Genomic DNA, 16244 nt, shown 5'->3' with positions numbered 1-16244 from the left:
GCTATACACCTAGTGGAAAAGGAATCAGTGAAGTATAATGATTTGCCAGTCTATGTGACATGAGCTTTTCTACTGGGTATTATCAAATAAGCTATTACTTCCTTTGCTGCTGTTGGTGCTGTTTAGTCCCTAAGTCATGTCCAGCTCTTTCAGACCTCATGGACTGTAGCCAGCTAGGCTCCTATATCCAAGGGATTTCACAGGGAAGAATTTTGGAGTGGCATCTATTTACAGATTTTTGTTTTTGGTTGCCCTGGGTCTATGTTTCTGCGTGCAGGCTTTCTCCTGCTGCAGCTAGCAGGGGCTCCTCTCTAGTTGCAGTGCTTGGGCTTCTTACTCAGGTGGCTTTTCTTGCTGTGGAGCACTGGCCTTAGGCACGTGGGGTTCAGTAGTCACGGAATTGGGTTTGGCAGTTATGGCCTGCAGGCTCTAGAGCGCTGGACTTGGGAGCCATCTCTTTGAATCTGAAGTATTCAAGGAGATAGTACTGGCATCTCCCAGTCACTGTAGGAGTGTAGGAGCCTATATTTGGCTCCCAAGTAGCTCAGCTGGTAAAGAATCCACCTGCAAGGCAGGAGACCCTGGTTCGATTCCTGGATTGGGAAGATCCCTTGGAGGAGGGCCTGGCAACTCACTCCAGTATTCTTGCCTGGAGAATTCCTGTGGACAGAGGAGCCTGGAGGGCTATAGTACGTGGAGTCACAAAGAGTCAGACAGGACTGAGCAACTAGGCACAGCACAGCACAGGAGCCTATACTAGTCAGCTGGTCCTGCCATACAGAGGACCACAGACTGGATGGCTTACACAACAAACACAGGCTTTTCTACAGTTCTGTAGGGAGGAAGTCCAAGATCATGGTGCTGGAGGGTTTGTATCTTCATAAGATCAATGTATCTTATTTCTTGATGCATTTCAAACTTGAAGACAATACAACATTTTCCTCAAACACTTCATCATGTAGTTCAGTAACTAATGATCTTTTCTGCCTTTGAATCTGTACTGTTTCCCCATGTCACCTTGAACTTCTAATTTAATGAATATTGCTGCATTTTCTTTAATGGACTGTATTATTTTTTTAGTTTTAATATTTAAAGGTTAAGCTTTAAAATTTAGTTTCCCCAGATAGAAATTAAGATGCATCATTTTTAGTTTCTGGCTGTGCCATGAGGCATTTAGGATCTTGTTCCTTAACCAGGGATCAAACTCCTACCCCTAGAGTCTAAGCATGGAGTCTTTACCACTGGACCACCAGGGAAGCCCCCCGATCCACCATTTATATATATATTTATATTTATAACATAGATATTATACATATATTTTATATTTACCTTTTATCTCAGTAAGAGCTACATGATCACTAAAGGGAGTCTCCCCAACTGCGTAAATAGTACAAATTGAAGAGCTCTGGTCCATGGATGGAAATGAAGAAAGAACATAAGATAAAAATAGACATCAGGAATCAAGACAACCTTCCATTACTGTCCCTTTTGATTGTTGTTGTTAGTGTTAGTCCTGTTCAGAATGATCATCTCCAATACATTTTTAGGGGATATATCAACCAGGCTCCCCTCTAATTTTCAGAAAACAATAGGGACCTCAGCTCCAGAATTCTCCCAGGGGACTCATGAACGTGATGTTAGCAAGAACACAGTCATAGGAGAGAAAAACCTCTCCGTCCACCTGGACTTGAACCTCACACCATGGCTGTCCAGGTCTGGGCTGAGGACTGATGGTGAAATTATAGGAAAGAGAGTGAGCATGTGTGAAGGCAAAACAGTGAGGGTGAGGTTGGGAGAAAAAGACCCATAGGCCTCCTCCCCCAGTTATGTGAGAGCGGAGTAGGGCTGCAGGGCTGGCTGACAGAGCAGGACAGCCCTGTCTATGCCCCCTACCCAAAACACACCCTAGTTACTGGCTGAGGAAGAGGAGGAAGCCTTGATCAGGCGAAAAAATCACATGGCCCTGGATATGCCTGTCTCCAGTGTGTTCAAAAGCTCCACACCTAGCATGAACTGACACAATTTTTTCCAGAGGTGGGCCAGGCCAGCTCAGAAGGAGAGGCCTAAACACAGAGGACTTTGAGAATGTCTCTGAGTGTCGTGAGGAGAGATGAGGAGCCTTTGGGGGCTGCTCCTGAGGAAGCAGGATCACAGTGGGGGAGAATGAGAACAGAACCCAAAGCTGGGGAAGGGAGAGTTCACAATTAGGGGGACAGGACTTAGCAAGGCCAAGGAGATGCTGCTGATCTCACACTAGGATGGGTCTTGGAAGCCTGGAGAAAGACCTGGCCCAGCTGGCATGAAACAGAAAGTCCACAACTTCTGAAGCAGGTGGGAGAGGAGGGGATCCAAGGCTCAGAGAAGTGAATCTGCCAGGGCAGACATGGTATGAAAGGGTAGAAACGTGTGCAGTCCACCAGCTCCATGGGAGAGCATGATGGACTCCATGGAGCCCGAGAGGAAAGCGCGGATGAGAAACATGTCCAACAGCACCAGTGAGATCTGCCAGGACTTGAAACCTGGGATCTGTGGACCTTTGCTCTAGTGCTTGCACCTGGACAATGATCTCCTCCAGTAACAAAATACAAAGAAATTATAAGGGACTGAAAATAACTGCATGCATGCCAAGTTGGGGTTAATTATGAATGAAAAGATAAAAAACCCAACTGGAAAAGCAGGGTACATGGTATGATCCCTGCACAGGGCACTGCCATGACGGTGGGCAGGCCACCTAAGCCATCCTTCAGGTCCTAACCCTTGGCCCGCCCCTACACTCATCCCATATAAGGGGCCAGCCTGCCCCCCCCCCACCCTTCCCCTTAAGGGAATGAGCAAGGAGACCCCTTGTGCATGCTCGCGCCCTCACACTGCACCACGTGTCCCAGGGAAGCCTCGCCTGGATTTCTTATCTGGCCTCTTATCCACTTCTATTGATTAAGGTTCTGTTTGTGCCCTCCAAGAGTCTATTTGCCCAGTCCTGTGTACGTTCTGGCAGCTCTTTGTGGGATTAATGGCGACCTCCACGAGGAGGACTTATGCCATACCCATGTCTGCAGCACCAAGCCATACCCAAGTCTGCCGAACCCAGAGCCCCTGCCCCTGTGGCATCATTGACTCAATGGGCACGAGTTTGAGTAAACACTGTGAGTTGGACATGGACAGGGAGGCCTGGCATGCTGCAGTCCATGGGGTCGCAGAGAGTCAGACATGACTGAGCGACTGAATGAACTGAACTGAATGAACTGATTGATTAAGGAAGCCAAGAAGCCTGATCGTTAACATACTCTGTGGCAACCATGAAGGGCTACTGTCCCTTTTCTGCCAGAGCATCTGGGCATCTCTGTGACCTCAGGGTGCAACTTCCCCGTGGTGACAAGTGGCCGCCTGAACCTTGGCTCAGAGTCACCAGGTTTGGTTGGTCTGCCTTCCTGGCCCCTGGGGGCCTCAGGGCCCTCATTCAGGCATCACACTCCCCCTCACCCTTTGTCCCTTTCCCTCATCTATTATCTCTCCACTTCTCCTCTCTCTTTCTTATCCTTCTGAGAGAGTGGACCTCGGCAAGGACAGCATCACTCCTCTCAACTTAGGAGACAAAGCTCCCTCTGGCTGTCAATGGCTCACTTTGATGGGTGACAAGCTGGTGGGAGAGACCCACCTCATACCCTGCAGGTCTTGGTCCAGCAGGTTCTGCCTCATAGGAGATTTGTGAGAATGATAGAGGTTCAAACCTCTTATTAGATAGTGCCTGGATGTCTGATCATACCAATATTCTCACTTCTATTTTCCTGCCGCCAAGAGAAGTCCCGTTGGGAACTCAGTGAACTGGCAGATTTCTCTATATGCTAGTTTATGCGTGGGTGAGAATCCCACCTCTGGGCTGCAGGCCCACAGCCGATGTACAAAGGGCTGGTTTCTGGGCTTGATCACCCCAGTGGGCAGTGGCCAGGGTGCTCCCTCCCTCACTGGCCCTTTCTGGAAGCCTGCAGGTTGGTTCCTGAATAAATAGACACCTGCAGAGTGCAGGGGTTGAAAAGGCAATGGCTCCCTTTCTGTTTTTCAGCCTTTTCTGTCCCTCCTCCCTTTTGCTCCCCCTTGGTCCTCATACCTCCACTCCTGTCCTTTTCCATCCAAGAGACTCCCTGCTGGGTCACCTTTTTCACCACCACTTGTTTGTTTTGTGTTCCCACCTCAGGCTTGAGGTTCCCACTGGCCCCCTTGCAGAAGGCCCAGTTGAGAGATGAGTTGCACTGGGCTGGACAAAGTGCCCCAGAGGCCGCTTCCCAGTAAGACCCTCTCTTTGTTTCTTGTTTGTTAATTTTCTGTCATTGGTAGGTTCTCTCAGTCAGTGAATTTAAAAACATCTTTGTTTTATGTACTTTTCTCTGCCCAATTGCTCCTACAAAGCTCTGCTACAATTGTGGGCATGGGTTACTTGTTGTTCAGTCACTCAGGCATGTCTGACTCTTTGCAACCCGGTGGACTGCAGCAAACCAGGCTTCCTTGTCCTTCACCATCACGTGGAGCTTGCTCACACTCATGTTGATTGAGTCAGTGATGCCATCCAACCATCTTGTCCCCTGTCATCCCCTTCTCCTCCTGCCTTCAATCTTTCCCAGCATCTTTCCCAGGTCTTTTCCAATGAATCATCTCTTCGCATCAGGTGGCCAGTGTACTGGAGCTTCAACTGCAGCATCAGTCCTTCCAATGAATATTCAGGACTGATTTCCTTTAAGATTGACTGGTTTGATTTCCTTGCTGTCCAAGGGACTCTCAAGAGTCTTCCTCAACACCACAGCTCAAAAACATCAGTCCTTCAGTTCTCAGCCTTCTTATGGTCCAACTCTCACGTTGATACATGACTACTGAAAAAATCATAGCTTTGACTATAGGGACCTTTGTTGGGAAAGTGATGTCTCTGCTTTTTAGTATGCTGTCTAGGTTTGTCATAGCTTTTCTTCCAAGGAGCAAGCATATTTCAATTTCATGGCTTCAGTCACTGTTCACAATCATTTTGGAAGGCTTTAAAAACAAAACAAACAAAAAAGGGAGCTTCCATTTCTCCTCTCCAAAATGTAAGTCTTTCGCCTGGGTTCTCAGGAACCATCTGATCCATCTGTGGTCCCCCAGAGGGAGGGGGAAAAAATAGCATTTTTTAAACCGAAGCAGTAAAACAAGGAGATTACTGGTTCTGTCTTTAAATGAAAATGATTTTGTAACTGAGCTGGATATAATTGGGTTAAGGGAAAGTAAGTACTATATAAATAAACTCTCAGAAATATCAATAAAGCTCACCAGAACACATTTCTGACACCAGGGACGACCCTGAGTCAGAAAGATTGACCATAGATGACCCAGAAACTAATTCCATCACCAAAGACCCTGAGACTACAAATCATGTGGCAGAGCAGTGCTCCTGGGTTCCCTTACTCTACTGCTTTCCACCCTGTAGCCCCTTCCCAAAAAAGCCTCTTGCCTTGTCAGCATGCGTGTCTCGTGGATCCAATAATTTCCCAATGTTAGACAAAAGCTCACTCTCAGACCCTGCAAGGAGTCCCCCTTTCTGTAACAGATGGCGACTCTGGTGGGATTTCCTCACTGCGACTGATGCCCTGACCATTCAGGTACTTAGGGACAAGCTTGTCCGCTGACTGACCCGACCCAGTGGCCCGAACAAGAATTTTCTTTTGTTCCTTGTCTCCTCCCAACTCACATGACTGGCTTGAGTGCCCCCGATCTGATAAGGAACAAGAGACAAGACTGATAAGGGAAAAGGTGAGAAACAAGAGCCTTAAGTTCAGTGGCTCAGTCGTGTCTGACTCTTTGCGACCCCATGGACTGCAAGCCCATCACCAACTCCCGGATTTTACTCAAACTCATGTCCATCGAGTCGGTGATGCCTTCCAACCATCTCATCCTCTGTCATCCCCTTCTCCTACCGACTTCAATCCTTGCCAGCATCAGGGTCTTTTCCAATGAGTCACTTCTTCTTATCAGGTGGCCAAAGTACTGGCGTTTCAGCTTCAGCAACAAGAACTAGGCGGTCTCCTATCACCATTGCAAGCTGACGCACCGCGTAAACAAGTGGGCAGAGGAGTACACAGGGAAGCCAGGATAGAAAGGGAAAGAACTGTTAGGATGCCCCGCCCAGCCCCGGCGACGCGGGGGTTCCTAGTGGTTACTGCTAGGAAACCTGGGGCGGTGCAGCTGTGGGCTAGCGGGAGAGGATCGCGGGTTCTGGCTTGGCAGCCTCGCACTCCTAAAAAATTGGGATCCAGGTGGCAAAGGGAGAGATGGGTGGCTCCAAGACCAGTGTCGTTTTGATTTCGATGATCTTGTTCAGCGGAACGTCCAGCGGTGAGTTCGGGCATGACCCTGCGCGGGGCGTGGCGGGGGAACGCGAGGAGTTTGGAAGGGTTATGAGCCGGGAAGGAGATAGGGGCGGTGTCCTGGGGTTTCGCTAAACTTTTTACAGGGTGGGGCCGCCGCCCCCACCTCTTTCCCCTCCCTGGCCCATTTAGTCCTCGGAGGCTCCTCCCGGCTTCTTGCCTGCTCTCTGGGCCAGAACAAGGGTCACCTGGATGAAGTAGTAATGCCCGGGAATTTGGGAAGTGACGCTGGGAGAAGAGGGGGCCGGGACGCGGCAGGAAATAGGATTGAAACCCCCCAAGGGTCCAGACTGCCCCTGGGAAGTGGGAGCCCTGGAGCCGGGCCGTTTGGGACCAGTCGGCCATCCCGTGGAGAAGAGACCCAGACCCGCCCCGAAAAGCACACCCTCCCGCCCCGACCTAGGCAACAGAGACCCTTCTGGTCCCTCCATCTCCCGGCCCTTGAAGGACCAGCGCTCTTTCCCGGCCGTAAGTTATAAATGCAGAGTGGACACGAGTGCCCAGGAGGCGGCGGCGGCGCACTCCCGGCCTAACCGTTCTTGAGTGCTCTTGTCTGGCCGGCAGCTGCTGACTCCACCCCCGGCCCCAGGGCTTTGCATCACGGCTCCACCCCCAGCCCCAGGGCTCCGCCCCGCCCTGCCCCAGGGCTCCACCCCCGGTCCCCGGGCTCCACCCCTGGCCCCGGGCTCCACCCCCAGCCCCCGGGCCTCACCCGCGACCCCGGGGCCAGTGCGAGCCTCTTCTTGAGCAGGGACCAGGTGCCTGGGCCCATTGGTCTAGATGCAGAACTTTTTTAGTAGAGAAGTGGCTTTGTTGGGCACCACGTCTGTCCTTTAACCCAGCAAAACAGATGTCCTGCCTTTCACTTGGTCTGCAGAGTCCAAGTTGAATACAAGCAGGTTTCCAAGTAGACAATTTCGTGGACCTGCCCCGGGTCAGCATTTCTGCTTTGTGGGGGGGGGGGGGGGGGGCGCGGCGTGCGACGGGCACGGGGTGGGGGGACTTCCACGCACTATATTGGCTCTAGCTTTCCTTTTCTGCAAAGTAGATGATGAGGTTATGAGACTAGATGCAGCTCAACTTGACAGTAAATTCTTCAAAAACTTCCCTTCTTCAGAAATTTGAAAGGAAGGAAAATGTGCTACAAAAAACTTCGGTCTTAGACAAAGCCACTAGCAGAACTGTTTATGATCCTGTTCATGCAGCTCCAGCTACTTCTACCCGTGTGTTTTATATCAGCGCAGGGGTTTGCCGTGCAGTTATATTTCCTGTAGTAATAATATTAGCTGTTTTGCACCTTCATAATATGACAAGAATTGAACTCAAAGACAGCATCAGTGTCCAGTAGTTCCCAAAGGTGGTCTCAGCCATGTCCCAGATGACTCAGTATCTGAGAGGAGACACACCCAACAGTGGAACTTCCATCCCGTTATCCTGCCTTGTGGCTGGGCAGAGGAGTGTTTTGAGAAGTGCCACTCTTTTGGGGGCCAGAGCAAAGGTGAAGGATATCGAAATGTCCAAGGAGAGGATAACTCTATCCACAGACAGAATGTACTCCAAGAAGGTAGTTTAGGGCATATTTTCCATGGGATTTATGTAGATGAAAAAGATCCAAATAAAGAACAGCGATCGATTGTAAAAACAGAGATTAAGCTTCTGAAATTCAGGTGACAATGATTCTCACTGAACATTGTAAGCTATGAGATCTTCGTTACAGAAATCTTCCTCCTATTTCCCTTGTGTATATAGAAGATAGAGAAAACCCCTGGTGATATTGCCTTACATGAATTGGGAGACTCGTAAATAGTTTTCACAGCATTGCTAATTGTGTGTCTGTGTGTGTATTAGCCAGTCAGTCCTGTCCAACTCTTGCCACCCCATGGACTGTAGCCCACCAGGCTCTTCTGTCCGAGGAATTCTTCAGGCAAGAATAATGGAGTGGGTGGCTATTCTCTTCTCCAGGTGATCTTTCCAACCCAGGGATCAAACTCAGGTCTCCTGAATTGCAGGCAGATTCTTTACTGTCTGAGCCACCAGGGGAGCCTGCAGCTCAAAGTAGTAGAGGCCAATAATCCGCAGGCAATTTCTCAACAGGACCTGGTCCACAAGGTCAGATTGCCTGTGGAATGGATTACCTGGTCAGAAGAGAAGTCCTCCACAAAGACCCAGCTGCTAGGACATTCCATGACCAGAGGCCTCATCTCTGCCAGGCCCCAGGACCATACCAGGAGCCACACTGAATGGTATGGGCTTTCTCACTGCTGGTGGTGTGTACTTTCTTCAGGACACTAGGAGTCTGTGTTGTGAGCTTCCAAGTAAAATGCCTCACACAGCATGTAGCACCTTTCCAAACACAGATAGCTATGATGTCACCGGTTCTGTTGGGTCACCTGCCCAAGAAGCAGGTCCAGCCACACTCATCATTCATCAATTGTGACTGCTTTTGTGCCAGGACAGCAGTTGCAGCAGAGACCTAGGGTCTGCGAAGCCTGAAATGTTTCATATGTACCATTAGAGGAAACCTAGAACCTCAGTGGTAATTCAGTGGAGATAAGATAGGGACCAGAGCTCTGCAGGCCTAGAGTGACTGTAGGTTGGTACTCATTTCCATGATTTCCTCCAGGAGATGATGTTGTTTACACGTAGTATCAGGGGATGGTGAGTCAGGGTCAGAAGAGTGAATGTGGAATTCACGACTATGGTACCCTCACCCATGGTAGTTTACTAACAACACAGACTGTCCATTCATGTCAGAAGTCCAGGACAAGTGCAATGGACACTGAGTAGATCTGTGGACCCAGAGATAACCACCGTTAGCAGGACCTGAGACAGGTGTCTATTAATTGCCTGGTCCTCGGAGCATCTCTTCACAGCACGGGTGCCGTGATCATGCTACTGTTCCTGTGCGTGATGTTAGTAACACACTGGGTCCCATAAGAATGTGGGAGTAGTTCTAGCTCACTTCAGTCACTCAGTGGTGTCCGACCCTTTGCAACCCCATGGACTGCAGCCTGCCAAGCTTCCCTGTCCATCACCAACTCCCAGAGCTTACTCAAACTCATGTGCATCGTGTCGGTGATGCCATCCAGCCAACTCATCCTCTGTCGTCCGCTTCTCCTCTGGCCTTCAATCTTTCCCAGCATCAGGGTCTCTTCCAGTGAGTCAGTTCTTCGCATCAGTAAGGCCAAAGTATTGGACTTACTTATCCCAGTAAATAACCATGTGGCTCATCGGGAGAGAATGGAAGGACTTCTGCACTTGCTGTGGTGATGAAAGGGCCCTCCTCACTGGGACGTGGCTTCTTTCTCTGGTGATGCCTTCTGAAAAGTAGCTCAGTTCTGGAATTTTGGTAGGGATGTTTGGGAGGGATGGCTGCTTTCAGCCTGCTGATCATCCAGTCTTGTGTTTGTCTCTCCTTGTTTTCTGTCAATCAAGCAGTTTGCATCCAGGTTCACTGACCATCTCTCTGTCTCTAGGATCACCCTGCACTCTGAGCCAGCATTGTGCTCTCTGCAATCAGGGCCTGGCTGGCATTGGGCCTCTCTAATGACTTTCAGCTTCCCTGATAGCTCAGTTGGTAAAGAATCCGCCTGCAATGCAGGAGACCTGGGTTCGATCCCTGAATTGGGAAGATCCTCTGGAGAAGGGAAAGGCTAATCACCGAAGTATTCTGGCCTGGAGAATTCCATGGACTCCATGGGGGTTACAAGAGTCAGACACAACTAGCGACTTTCACTAATCACTTTGACGATTGTACCAACTTTGCTCCTGACATACAACAATCCACCTGGAATCTGATTTTTCCCCATTTTCCATCCTGTTCCTGCCAGGAGCTGATGGGAACACGGTCTCCTACCACTATCCCTGATTTCCACAAAAGTCAGCCTTGAGCTGTTGGAGATGCTTCTCATCCACACTTTCCTCTCGGGCTCCATAGACTCCATCAGGCTTTCCCATGGCGCCTGGTGGCCTGGACACTTTCCTGCCCTTTCATACCGTGTCTGGCCTGGCAGATTCACATCTGCGAGCCTTGGATCCCCTCCTCTACCACCTGCCTCGGAAGTTCTGGACTTTCTCTTTCATGCCATGTGGGCCAGGCCTTTCTCCAGGCTCCTGAGACCCATCCTAGTGGGAGATCAGCAGTGTCTCCCCAGCCTTGCTAAGTCCTGTGACCCGTAATTATTAACTCTTCCTTCTCCAACTTGGGGTTCTGTGCTAACCCGTCACCTCTTTGCCCTTCTCCCTGTGATCCTGCTTCCTCAGGAGCATTCCCACAGGCTGCCCATCTCTCACAGAACACGGGGTTAGATTCTGACAGTCGTCTGTCATCTAGACTTTTCCTGAAGAGCAGCCTGACACGTCTCTGCAAAGGTTATGATGCTGGGAATGGACCTGGTGGACAAGGGGACACAGCCAGGATGTGTGATCTTTGCCAGGCAGGGGACTCCTCCTTCTCCACAAGGAGAGGAGGGGCACTGGCTGTATGGTGTGTGTTGTGGGATGTCATTGCTCTGTCAGCCCGCCCTGCACTTTAATCTGCTCTCACATAACTGGGGCAAGGGGCTTCACGGTCTTTTTTTCCCCAACCTCACCCTCACTGTGTTTTGCCTTCACAGACCCTCATTCTCTTTCCTATAATTTCACCATTGATCCTCAGCCCAGATATGATCAGCCATGGTGTGAAGTTCAAGGAGAAGTTGATCAAAAGGTCTTTCTCTCCTATGACTGTGGTACAGCTAAGATCAAGTACATGAGTCCATTGGGAGAGGAAGTGAAAAGTATGAATGCCTGGGAAGCACAGACTGTCACACTCAGAGACACTGGAGACTTGCTCCAGGGGCAGATGCCTGACGGTACACCGGAGAAACACACAGACAAGGGTGAGTTAGAAAATCCAAATGCAGGAGTAGACTGGGGGCTTAGCTGCATCCACTGTTTTCGGGTTAAAAAAAAAAAAATTGGATATTGTCCTTCCCTAGTAGTCCAGTGGAAAGAGCAGCTGTTGCAGGAGAGACCAGGGCCAGATTAGCTGGGCCCAGGGGAGGTGGACCCAGGTGGGTAAGAATCTGTCAAGCCCAGAGGCTGAGCTCTTTCTTTCCGTCTGTGGGATCAGGCCCTCTGACCCTGCAGGCCAGGATGACACGCTGGCGTGAAGACAATGGACACACCAGTGCATTCTGGGAGTTTGGCTTCAATGGACAACTGTGCCTCCTCTTTGATTCGGAGAATGGACATTGGACAGTGGTTCATCCTGGAGGGAGACAGATGAGAGAGAAATGGGAGAATGACAGGGCTGTGACAGACTTCTTCAAGGTCTCCATGGGAGACTGTCGGGCCTGGCTTCATGCTTTCTTGGTGCGCTGGGAGAAAATGTTCAAGACCTCGGGTAAGTGACAAGAGTAGGAGAAAGTGGTCGTCCTCTCATGGTGACATAGACCCACCCCTCTGTGTGTGTGTGTGTGTGTGTGTGTGTGTGTGTGTTTGAGAATGTGATCCGTCAGAGGTGAGTTGTTCCTGGGAGAGCAATGGCCTGGGGACGCTCTGTCACCCTCCTTCCTCTTCCACTCCTGACATCTCTCCTCACAGCACAGGCCTTGGAAGACTGAACATGGATTTTTGCTGACCCCAAACCTGTAGATATCTTTTGATTTCTGGGATTTATTTCTCACTGTACCCTCTTTCCAGAATCTTCTTCTAAATGTCACCAGTCCTTCTTCTGGAAATCTGTCAATACCACCTCTGCTGTAACTCCTGAGGACTGCATCCTCAGGTCACCGTTTCTGATGTCACAGCGGGACTGAGTGGCTATGTTGGAAACCTTGCTCCCCCATTAGCTGTCAAAGCCCTGTGAGGACTGGGCTCCTCCGTTCCCCCCATCTGGCCTGAGGACCTATCACAGGGGCCTCCATGTGATGGGTGCAAGCTGTCTGCACAGTAGGGGTACTGAGTCAGGGGGCTAGGAGGCATCTGCTGAGTATGGAGTCTGGACAAGGGCTTCACTCTTACTCTCTTTGCAGCATCACTGACCACGGGACCTTCTACAGTGCAGCCCACGGCCACAGCCAGCAACCATATCAGCTGGATCACCACCGGGGTTCTCACCAGTTTTGTCATAATGGGCATCATAATCGCCTGTATCCATTACAAGAAGAGGTACTGAGGGCAGAATTCAGAGGGAAGACAGGGGCACGGGGCCTGGTGTGAGGACGGGGAGGGAAATCCCAGCCAAGCCCTGCCCCTCACTGAACCTCCTCATCCTGGAAATGAGCAGGTGAACAAGGCCTCATATAACCTGAGAGCAAGAACTCAGACAAGCTCAGGCCTCAGTTCTGAAAGGTCCTCACTGTCAGAGGACAGTGGGAAGTGGGGGGGTAGCTGAGGGCCTGTTGGAAGTTAAAAGGGTTTAGCCAAGTCCCCTGACTGAGCACAGACTGCTGGCTGGCAGGGCCCAGGGTAGGTGGTGTGAGAACAGCAGGCACTCAGGGCGAGGGCAGGACTCACGGGGGCTGAGAGCAGTATGGGGGCTCCATGTGCTGTGTCAACGGGGAGGGGACCCACCCAGGGGCCAAGATGAGAGGGGCCGGGCTCTCATCCCAGGAGGAAGGGGCGGGAAGGCCTTTGCAGACCCAACTCCAAAGACCTGTTCTCACAGGAAGTGGCCTGCATCCAGCAGGCAAGGCAGGAGCCCCACAGGACAAACTGGGGAAAGGCCTGAGGCCAGGCCTGTGATCCTGGAGCAGCTGCAGTTGTGACTCAGCCTGCACATCAGCAGCCTCCTCTGGGGACCCAGAGCCCCATCACTGAGCGGCCCTCCCTCGAGCAGAGGTGACAGGATGGGTGGGCCTGAGCTGGCGTGGAGGCGCCCAGCCTGCCGGACCAGGAAGAGATGGGGGCAGGGATCCTGGTCCTGAGAACTGTGTGTGCTGCTGGCTCCGAGGCTAGAGGGGAACGAAGGAAAGAGGTTTGCCTGCAGTCCCCCACGGCTGTCAGGAAGCGGGGGCCCTTCTCTAGGGACCTGTTCCCTGGTCCTTTAGGCCCCCCTCGGGGAGGATCCGAACCTGAGTAAAGGGATTAATTCCTCACTGGCTCCAGTCCTGAGCCTGAGCAGAGGGTGTCAGGGCCTGGGGTGACTGTGATGCAGGAAGGAGGAGGAGGTGACAAGAAGCTGCTGGGCCTGGGGTGGGGGTGGGGGTGGAAGACATAGGAGCCCCTCAGTGAGCACGGGGCTGGAGGGGGGCTTGGGAGAGGCCGCCGCAGGAAAGTGACAGGAGTTCCTCAGCCCCCTGGACCAACACCTGTTTCTTTTCTGCAGGAGATGGTGCTCCCAGGAAGCGCAGCAGATGCTCTGTCTGCCTTTCTCCTGCTCTTCACTTTAGATCCAGGAGATCAGACCCCAAGAAGCCTCAGTGTTTTCCGGTTACGATGACACAGTAGATGAATCATCTCATGGGCTTTATCACATTTGATGAAATCCTACACAGCATCTTAAAAAAAAAAAAACCAGGAACAATTTATTTCGCCACTTTCTCCTAGTGCTAAGTGACGGTATTTCCACACTGAAATATTCAAGTACGTGAAGAAATCTCCACAAACAGGACATTTATCATCTGATTCTAATCTGTGGATAATTAGACTCAGCCTCGTGACCTCGTTCTTGCAAATGATATTGCAAGAAAAATACCATCTGCTATTACAGAACTCAGTGATTCTTTCTGTGTCCGGAGAAATCACCTCAGTCTATTTTCAATAAGGTGAAGGTTTATTTATGACTGTTTCCCTTAATAATTTATTATGTTTAAAGTGAAAGTGTTAGTCACTCAGTCGGGTCCAACTCTTTGTGACCCTGTGGACTGTAGCCTGCCAGGCTCCACTGTCCATGGGATTCTCCAGGCAAGAATACTGAAGTGGGTTGCTATTTCCTTCTCCAGGGGACCTCTCCAACTCAGGGATTGAACCCGCGTCTGCTGTGTCTCCTGTGTTGGCAGGCAGATTCTTTACCATCTGAGCCACTGAGAAAGCCCATTTATTATGCTGCTGCTGCTGTTGTGGTTATTTGGGTCATGAAGATCTTTTTTGTATAGTTCTTCTGTGTATTGTTGCCACCTCTTCTTAACATCTTCTGCTTCTGGTAGGTCCATAGCATTTCTGTCCCTTATTGAGCTTATCTTTGCATGAAATGTTCCCTTGGTATCTCTAATTTTCCTGAAGAGATCTCTAGTCTTTCCCATTCTATTGTTTTCCTCTATTTCTTTGCAATGATGAGTAAGGAAGGCTTTCTTATCTCTCTTATCTTTCTTATCTCTCCTTGCTATTCCCAAGACTTCAGTTCAGTTCAGTCGCTCAGTCGTGTCCGACTGTTTGCGACCCCATGAATCGCAGCACACCAGGCCACCCTGTGCATCACCAACTCCCGGAGTTTACTCAGACTCACGTCCATCGAGTCCGTGATGCCATCCAGCCATCTCATCCTCTGTCATCACTTCTCCTCCTGCCCCCAATCCCTCCCAGCATCAGAGTCTTTTCCAATGAGTCAACTCTTCGCATGAGGTGGCCCAAGTACTGGAGTTTCAGCTTTAGCATCATTCCTTCCAAAGAAATCCCAGGGCTGATCTTCTTCAGAATGGACTGGTTGGCTCTCCTTGCAGTTCCAGGGACACTCAAGAGTCTTCTCCAACACCACAGTTCAAAAGCATCAATTATTCTGTGCTCAGCCTTCTTCACAGTCCAACTCTCACATCCATACATGACTACTGGAAAAGCCATAGCCTTGACTAGACGGGCCTTAGTCGACAAAGTAATATCTTTGCTTTTGAATATGCTATCTAGGTTGCTCATAACTTTTCTTTCAACGAGTAAGTGTCTTTTAATTTCATGGCTGCAGTCACCATCGGCAGTGATTTTGGAGCCCCCCAAAAATAAAGTCTGACACTGTTTCCACTGTTTCCCATCTATTTCCCATGAAGTGATGGGACCGGATGCCATGATCTTCATTTTCTGAATGTTGAGCTTTAAGCCAACTTTTTCACTCTCCTCTTTCACTTTCATCAAGAGGCCTTTTAGTTCCTCTTCACTTTCTGCCATAAGGGTGGTGTCATCTGCGTATCTGAGGTGATTGATAATTCTCCTGGCAATCTTGATTCCAGCTTGTGCTTCTTCCAGCCCAGCGTTTCTCATGATGTACTCTGCATATAAGTTAAATAAGCAGGGTAACAATATATAGCCTTGATGTACTCCTTTTCCTATTTGGAACCAGTCTGTTGTTCCATGTCCAGTTCTAACTGTTGCTTCCTGACCTGTCTAGAGATTTCTCAAGAGGCAGGTCAGGTGGTCTGATATTCCCATCTCTGTCAGAATTTTCCAGTTTCTTGTGATCCACACAGTCAAAGGCTTTGGCATAGTCAATAAAGCAGAAATTGATGTTTTTTTCTGGAACTCTCTCACTTTCTCCATGATCCAGCAGATGTTGGCAATTTGATCCCTGGTTCCTCTGCCTTTTCTGAAACCAGCTTGTATATCAGGAAGCTCACGATTCACGTATTGCTGAAGCCTGGCTTGGAGAATTTTGAGCATTACTTTACTAGCATGTGAGATGAGTGCAATTGTGCGGTGGTTTGAGCATTCTTTGGCATTGCCTTTCTTTGGGATTGGAATGAAAACTGACCTTTTCCAGTCCTGTGGCCACTGCTGAGTTTTCCAAATTTGCTGTCACATTGAGTGCAGCACTTTCACAGCATAATCTTTCAGGATTTGAAATAGCTCAACTGGAATTCCATCACCTCCACTAGCTTTGTTCGTAGTGATGCTTTCCAAGGCCCACCTGACTTCACTTTCCAAGATGTCTGGCTCTAGATGAGTGAT

At 50.0% G+C, this 16244-nt stretch overlaps 1 protein-coding gene and 1 pseudogene across 1 annotated transcript; both read left to right on the top strand.

Moving 5' to 3' along the window:
- Positions 1-6228: 6228 nt before the first annotated feature.
- Positions 6229-13762, top strand: LOC138444962 (UL16-binding protein 2-like). Its single transcript, XM_069598710.1, has 5 exons — positions 6229-6354; positions 11003-11266; positions 11500-11772; positions 12404-12539; positions 13666-13762. The coding sequence occupies exons 1-5, from the start codon at positions 6291-6293 to the stop codon at positions 13760-13762; spliced, it is 834 nt and encodes a 277-aa protein (XP_069454811.1). The 5' UTR covers positions 6229-6290.
- On the top strand, positions 7456-8626 carry LOC138445159 (tyrosine-protein kinase RYK-like; annotated as a pseudogene).
- Positions 13763-16244: the final 2482 nt, after the last annotated feature.

The sequence above is a fragment of the Ovis canadensis genome, chromosome 8 (genome assembly GCF_042477335.2).
Source record: "Ovis canadensis isolate MfBH-ARS-UI-01 breed Bighorn chromosome 8, ARS-UI_OviCan_v2, whole genome shotgun sequence".
NCBI lineage: Eukaryota > Metazoa > Chordata > Mammalia > Artiodactyla > Bovidae > Ovis > Ovis canadensis.
This window is presented reverse-complemented; position numbering and strand designations above follow the sequence as displayed.